Source organism: Brachyhypopomus gauderio, unplaced genomic scaffold (genome assembly GCF_052324685.1).
Source record: "Brachyhypopomus gauderio isolate BG-103 unplaced genomic scaffold, BGAUD_0.2 sc47, whole genome shotgun sequence".
NCBI lineage: Eukaryota > Metazoa > Chordata > Actinopteri > Gymnotiformes > Hypopomidae > Brachyhypopomus > Brachyhypopomus gauderio.
The window spans coordinates 1,292,729-1,300,475 of NW_027506873.1; the positions used below are offsets into that span (position 1 = coordinate 1,292,729).

A 7,747-nucleotide genomic window follows, 5' to 3' on the forward strand; every position below is an offset into this window, starting at 1 on the left:
TGAATAGGAATTTCATTTATCCACTAGAGGGCAACAGTCATCTTGTGGGGATTAGTGCCAACACAATGCTGAAAAATTTTTATTTTTCTAAAAAAAAAAAAAAAAAAAAGTTACCTTAAAATTTACAACATACTTTTCACATGGACTAATAGCATGCATTATACTAGGATGATTCTCACCATTAGTGTATTGAGACAGATCTCAAGTTCTATAGGTAACAATGGTGGGGGGGAAAGACGACTTAACTGCAAGGCACACTTGAGTTATGGCTGTTCTTTGAATCTAACAGGGCTTCACTCATCCATATTAATTCTTATTAAGCAAAGCTATGGAAGTTTCACATCCCAACATGATGGTAGTTGATTTCTATACTAGTAGTTTCTGTAAATATTTTGATAAAAGACCTGCCTGTATCTTCTCTGGTATATGGTACATTAAACATTGAATGGAACAGCTTTTGTCATGACTTCATTGCTTGTACATGCACCTTGTGTTCTATCTGGCTTGAATGGAAAATCAATGGAAAAGTTCAAAAGGTCTGCATAGCAGAAATGTCATTGTACAAGATTACAGGTCATGTAATTCTTAAGGTTTAGCAAGAACAGTTTCATAGGCATCAATTTTCAAAAATAAATAGCACAACTACCCGGCTTGGTTAATGATTAAAATATGAAACATTTCAAGTTTATATTTAAGACAGATCAGATAACCAATTGGATCAATATTGTAATAAGTCGAGATTTCAGGGTGTTTAGATCACTATATTACATTAAAAATTTGTGGAGTAACAATGAGTAAAAGGAAATGTCTTTGGTTGCTGGTCAGTTCCACCCAATAATCCAAAATGTTTAACTGAAACCTAATCCGTTTCCTTGCACACAAAAAAGGTATTCTCAACTCTTCAATTTGAATATGATCCAGTAACACATTTTTCAACACTTTCAACATTGCATCATACATGTTCTCTGACAATTATACGGTCATACTTTACATGTGATTTCCATCACCATAAGTGCCATCAAGTTTTAGCTGGTTAGTATCGCAAAAAAATATGTATCTGCAGTGTTTTGATTTTGGTGGGGGTTTTTTGTTTGTTTTTATCCGTCTGTCTACATTTTAGTTTGGAGCAATTTTCATAAGAGAATTATATAAAATTACATTTTACCCGACAGGCTCATTTTAGGAATATGTTGACAAAATTAATTTACTGCAATTTACCCCTGAAAAACATACCAACTGCAGATGTCAGTAAATAAGCAAGAATGGTTCATAGTAAACCATCTCTCATCACTAAGGGTAAGATACCCAAAGCTGTATGATCAAAGTGCTTTTAGAAAACGCCCAGTTTATACTTTTCCATCAAAGGAAAAGAGAGAACACATAAAGAACATCACTGCACGATAAAGCCCGTCCTTGGGGGTAGAGCGCTGGGTGTCTGGTAGAGCGCTGGTGAATGCTGTTGTAGAAGTGGGCTTGACACTAATGGCACCATAGAGGGAATAGGGACAGAAGGGTAGAGAGCTGCTGGGTATGGCAAGCCTGGTTGTTGACCTGCTGGATAGGTTGGTGGTGGTCTCGCAGGAACTGGGGAGCCGTTGGCCTGGTTGTGGAAGGGCACTGGGGAGTTGGCATTATGAGGTTGCAGAGGCTTATTAGTAGAAGCTTGCTGCATCTGGAAGTGTTTGAGCACCATCTCCTGCAGCTTGTCAATCTTCACACGCCGCAAATGAGCCAGCATCCTCTTGTTCTGGTACGCTTCAATGAAGGAATCCACCGACAAATCTCCATCAAGGAAAGAATCTGCCATGTTCTAAAACAACCATAGGACAATTTGAGGCCAGTTATTGCAATGGCAAGTTACATTACAAGTATTTCATAAATGTTTCAATTATCTTTCAGCACTGATTCCAGCTGACATTACCTCAGTTTCCTCTTCAATCTTTGCTCCTTCAGCTTGCAGTAAGGCCAACAGTGTGTCCAGTGAACTTTTCCCTGAACTGTAGTCTTTTATAATAAAAAATGGAAGTCCTTAGCCAACAGAAAGCTGTAACATTTTCAAAATATTTCATGCTCATGCACACCTGAAGTCCTGGCATGCGGACGTTGGCTCTGGACTACACTTGTGCAACAATACAAACAAGGTGAGTAATTGAGGTTAAAACTATACAGTTAATTTTGTTCAAACAACACACAAGACGTTAATTAAGTGGGCTACATCAAATGCTTTGTCCAAGCTTGGTCTGATTTCATGAGCAATGTTTAAAACAAAACACGAAAATCAAAATCTGCAGATGACAGTCAAACCTGCATTTTGGTATGATTATATTACATTTTGAGGCATGGAACAAATCAGTTCCTAACTGTAATATAGTTTGGGTTCAAGTAGATCCAGAGTGAAATGAGCTCACCTAGAGTGGACTTGCGGAGCTGGTAGGCCTCGTAGAGCTCCTGTAAACAGCAGTAGCACTTGGTTAGATGCATCTTCTGTTGGTCCAGGACAGGCTGCAGGGTGATGTTCTGCTCTGCTAGGCTGCGGTTACTAGCAAGGGTCATCTCCTTTGTCTGCTGCACCTCCAGCATCTAAAGATTGAAATAGAATAGCAATCAGGAAAGCCTATAGCCATTATCAAGCTAATGTACTACAACACATCACAGTTTAAAAAGTCAATGCACTGTGCATTATGTTTTTTTTTTAAGATTTAGATTAAAAAATGCAGTAGAATCCATAACCAAGCCTAGGGATTCCCAAAGATTGGTCCTAGAGATGTACTGTTCTAGAGAGGTTTATTTACAACCCTTGTGGCTCTAATATTACTGAAGAACTGGATTAACTGGATTAGTTGTGCTACATTATGATTAGACTGAAACATCTCTAGGACCAAGATTGGGCACCCTTGGTTTGGTTTACACACTTGCTCTAGTTCAACAACAGTTGACTGATATCAGGAAGATTAATTTATATAATTTAACAGGTTTACCAGAACTAAACCTTGCAAAGCTGTAGATCTGATAGGCGGTGACACTCCTGCACAGTTTAAAGCTACCTACCTTATTCCTGATCCAGTGACTGGGAGCTGGATCACAAGGAATATGTGAATCAGGCCAGTGGTTCATTAGGACCAAGTGCACGAACAATTTGTGCTTTACTGGATCCACACCTTAGAATTATCTTCCACGGATATATTATTTACTTATTCAAAACACAATTCAAAACAATTTCCCCCACAATATTATCTTTCTCCCTTATGTTGCTGATAGTCGTACTCATATTTGCTGCATCTCGTTTTTGTTTTGTTTTTAAACTGCAAGTGTATCTACAACTGTGTTTGGAGTGTATGTGATTTCTGTACATTTTGATAAAACACTCTACAAAGTCATTTTGAGAAAGGTGCTTTTCTTACTAAATAAAAACGAATTAAACTTTTATATCGAGGAACTTAAAATACGTTACGAAATTCTTTATGACTTCGGAATGCTCCAAAGTCTACCGATTCAAGTGTTCATTTAGAGAACTGAAATGGAATGAGGAATGAAACCTTTATGACAAAGGCTCGTTTACCTGTACTAAACAACTGTTCGCCTCCACGCTTGTGCAAATTTACTTACAAGGGTCTCAGAAATGTACACCACTTAAACGGTAGCACCTATTCCACAAGCATTTCGCATACGCTTTGTTATCACGCACATGATTATAATGGCAAAACTGGCAACAGAAGTCGGTCTTAAGCCTAATGTTTACTCAATAGCCATAACATTTTAATAAAAGGCAAACATAACCATATACGTTTACTGGGCGTCTATGTACTATATCAAGCCAACACAAATACAACGTTCACTTTAAAGACTGACGACAAAGAAAACGGCTCTTGTACAGCCTCAAAAAGCAATCTGGCTGGCTGGCTATTCTTATCTTTCGTGAAAATCAACACTCCAAAACAGCTGGTTGAACGCGAAGACTTATGAGACTCTGCAATAACGTTCCTACCTACATGATCAGCTGAGATAGGCAGTAAAATAGCTTTTCCAATAGCGTTGTCAGTGAAGACAACACTGTGTTGTTAGGCTGCCCAGTGCGCGGTGTAAGGCAGTGCTTACCTCATCCGCTCCTTTAATAATCGTACTGAGCTTTTCATCATCTTCAAGCAACTCGTTTAGCTGCGTCACAGAATAAGAACTAAATGTGTTCGTGATACCAAACATTTCCCCCATTGCTGTTTATTATTCCTTTCACTGTCTTCTCTGTTCTATAAACCGGAAGTTAGCATTTCTTGCCAAACCTTTACGTGAACCGCGCTGACGTAGATCAGATATACACGCGCAAGACCGCCCACCTCCGGCCCACGAGCTGCGTAACAATTTATAACAATGGCTTTTTTCGAAATAGGGGTGAAGTTCAGAGCTGTAGTAATTACAGGGGAATAAAGTTGATCAGTCACAGCCTGAAAATTTGGAAAAGAGTAGTGGAAGCTAGGCTTAGAGGAGAGCAGCAGTATGGTTTCATGCCAGCTTAGTGCACCACAGATGCTATGTTTGATTTGAGAGTGTTAATGGAGAAGTATAGGGAAGGACAGAAGGAGTTACATTATGTGTTTGTTGACTTAGAGCAGGGGTACTCAAATAGAAATGATGACAGGCCACATTTAATTTTTTCAATCACTGAAGGGGCCGGTTGGGGGGTGGGGGGTGGCGGTGAACGTAAACTGTCGGGGGGGGGGGGGGGGGGGGGGTGAACGCATTTGGCCGTCTGCTACCTGTTTGTTGCTGCCAATCCCCGGCATCGTCTTGAGATCGCGGTGCGCGATTTCAAAATAAGAGCGGATAGCGCGATTGAAAAAAAAGATTACTAAAAAAAAAACACTTTTCAAAACAGCTCGCCGGCCAGAAATAGATAGCCCGCGGGCCGCTATTTGAGTATGGGGGACTTAGAGAAAGCTTATGATAGAGTACCGAGACAGGAGCTGTAGTATTGTATGAGGAAGTCAGGAGTAGCAGAAAAGTATGTGAGGGTGGTGCAGGATATGTATGAGAACAGTGTGACAGCAGTGAGATGTGCAGTAGGAATGACAGACGGGTTTAAAGTGGGGGTAGGACTACATCAGGGATCAGCCCTGAGTCCCTTCCTGTTCGCAATTGTCATGGACAGACTGACGGACGAGGTTAGGCAGGAATCCCCTTGGACTATGATGTTTGCTGATGACATTGTGATCTGTAGTGAGAGTAAGGAGCAGGTGGAGGTAAGCTTGGAAAGTTGGAGATATGCTTTGGAGAGCAGGGAAATGAAAGTGAGCAGGAGTAAAACAGAGTACATGTATGTGAATGAGAGGGCAGACGGTGGACAGGTCCAGTTACAAGGAGTTGATTTGGTCAAGGTTGACAAGTTTACCTACTTAGGTTCGAGGGTACAGAGTAATGGAGGAAGTGAAAGAGAGGTAAAGAAGAGAGTGCAGGCAGGGTGGTGTGGATGGCATAAAGTGTCTGGGGTGATCTGTGATAGAAGGGTGTCAGCTAGAATGAAAGGAAAGATCTATAGGACAGTAGTAAGACCTGCTATGTCGTATGGACTGGAGACAATGGCACTGACAGAGACAGGTGAGGGAGATGGAGGTGTCTAAGATGAAGATGTTGAGATTCTCATTTGGAGTGACGAGGAAGGACAGGATCAGAAATGAGTTTATTAGAGGATCAGCACATGTAGCATGTTTTGTAGATAAAGTTAGAGAAGCGAGATTGAGATGGTTTGGACATGTACAGAGGAGGGAGGAGAGGTATATTGGTAGGAGGGTCTTGAGGATGGAACTTCCAAGCAAGAGGAGGAGATGTAGAACTAAGAGGAGGTTAATGGATGCAGTGGTAGAGGATATGAGAGTGGCTGGTGTGTCAGTGGAGGACACTCAGGACAGGGCCAGATGGAGGAGTTTGATCCGCTGTGGCGACCCCTAAACGGGAATTGCCCGTTTTCGAAATAGCATACTAGATACTGCATTCTGATTTGGGGCCCAAGCAGTACGCCAGTAGTATGTAGTAGGGTATTTCGAACACAGCCTTCTTCATCTTCTTCTGCCCAGAGGATGGGCTCCCCATGGAGTTTTATTTGGCCTTTTTGGACATTTTAGCGGAAGACCTCCTGGCTGTTTTTAATGATTTTATAAACTTGGACAAACCTAGATCAAGGACAGTTTCATTTCAAAGTCAAAGTGAACTTTATTGTCATTCAGACTTTACAATGAATGTGCAGATATAAAAGCGCAACACAAGACATACAACTAACATGACATAAGTAACAAAATAAGCAGTAAAATGTATGTATCAGTAGTGAGGTATACTATAGGAGGTAGATTTGCTATAAAATAAATAAATCCTTTGCAGACATATTGCACTTAGAGGGAATATATATATATATATATATATATATATATATATATATATATATATATATATATATATATATATATATATATATATGTATATTGCACAAGGTCATAATATTGCACGTTATAACAATAACTAACCTAAGTTATATAAAATAAATAAACAACCCTGTAAACTTTTAAATGTGTAAACTTGAAATGTGTAAGGTGGTAAAGTGCATAATTGTAAAAAACAATGAGTCTATTGCACACAATTTGCAGCATTAAATGTATATTGATGGCGTCCAAGGGTTTAACAGTCTGCTCGTTGGGAGGTGTTTAGCAGTCTGATGGCCTGCGGAAAGAAACTCTTGCTCAGCCTCGAAGTCCTGCACCGCATACTGCGGTAACGTTTTCCAGAGGGCAGCAGACTGAACAGTCCGTGAGCTGGGTGGGTGGGATCTCTGACCATCTTGGTGGCTCTGCTGTGGCACCGTGATGGGTACAGATCTTTTTATATTTTTATATAAATATATTTATTTTTATATAAAAAGGAGATAAGACTGACATTAGGAATTGGCATCCTATTACATTTCTGAATTACATTTCATAGGGAGTTTTTCCTCGCCACTGTCACCTTTGGCTTGCTCATTAGGGTTCTGGACCTATAGTATTGTTAACCTTGTAAACCCTGTAAAGCTGCTTTGCGATAACTTGAGTTGTTAAAAGCGCTATACAAATAAACTTTGATTGATTGATTGAATTGTGATTGTAAGTTATTCAGCAAGATTGTAGCTCTTAGAATGTCGACGGTTTTAGGGGACGTGATCCACCCGGATCAAGCCTGCACGGTTCCGGGATGGAGGATCACGGACAGCCTGATACTGATCTGTTTTGTGAGAGACAGACAAAATTGGTTATTAGTCCTAAATTTCGATTTTCGCTTTTGATCGAGTCTCGCACCAGTACCTGATAAAAGTCCTGCTAAAGATGGGGTTTGCCCCCATTGTAGAGTGGGTGGAATTGCTATACCTGACTAGAAGTGTTTAGAATCGCATGGAAAGATGTCGTAGTAAAATATAAATATGCCCTAATAAAAGCTAGAACCTCATACTATTCGATACTAATAGAAAACAACAAAAATAACCCTAGATTTCTCTTCGTGACCGTGTCAAAACAACAAGAAATATCAACAACACTAGTTCTAATACAGCACTTACACACACTAGTGATGAATTTTTAAACTTTTTAAATAATAAAATAGATAATATCCGACTACAGAGTCACAATACATCACAGCCTAACCGCCAATCCAACCCCAGTAGTATACAGTGATGTCAGTAACGTGTTACTTAGTAACGCGTTACTCTAATCTTACCACTTTTTTCGGTAACGAGTAA

At 40.0% G+C, this 7,747-nt stretch overlaps 1 protein-coding gene across 2 annotated transcripts; it reads right to left on the bottom strand.

Annotated features, from left to right (window-relative positions):
• Positions 1 to 655: 655 nt before the first annotated feature.
• On the bottom strand, positions 656 to 4,287 carry vps37bb (VPS37B subunit of ESCRT-I b). Of its 2 annotated transcripts, none has more exons than XM_076986569.1 (4): positions 4,096 to 4,287; positions 2,409 to 2,580; positions 1,922 to 2,004; positions 656 to 1,810 (listed from the first exon to the last, which is right to left on the bottom strand). In XM_076986569.1, the coding sequence occupies exons 1-4, from the start codon at positions 4,207 to 4,209 to the stop codon at positions 1,391 to 1,393; spliced, it is 789 nt and encodes a 262-aa protein (XP_076842684.1). In that variant the 5' UTR covers positions 4,210 to 4,287; the 3' UTR covers positions 656 to 1,390. The 2 variants fall into 2 exon arrangements, with proteins under 2 accessions (XP_076842684.1, XP_076842685.1); XM_076986570.1 differs by lacking the exon at positions 4,096 to 4,287 and adding an exon at positions 3,049 to 4,059.
• Positions 4,288 to 7,747: the final 3,460 nt, after the last annotated feature.

Coding starts and splice junctions, on each gene's coding strand:
- vps37bb (XM_076986569.1), bottom strand. CDS start 4,209: ATGGGGGAAATGTTTGGTATCACGAACACATTTAGTTCTTATTCTGTG. Junction 2,581..4,095: donor TTATTAAAGGAGCGGATGAG/GTAAGCACTGCC, acceptor TTCAATCTTTAG/ATGCTGGAGGTGCAGCAGAC. Junction 2,005..2,408: donor GCTCCGCAAGTCCACTCTAG/GTGAGCTCATTT, acceptor TTATTATAAAAG/ACTACAGTTCAGGGAAAAGT.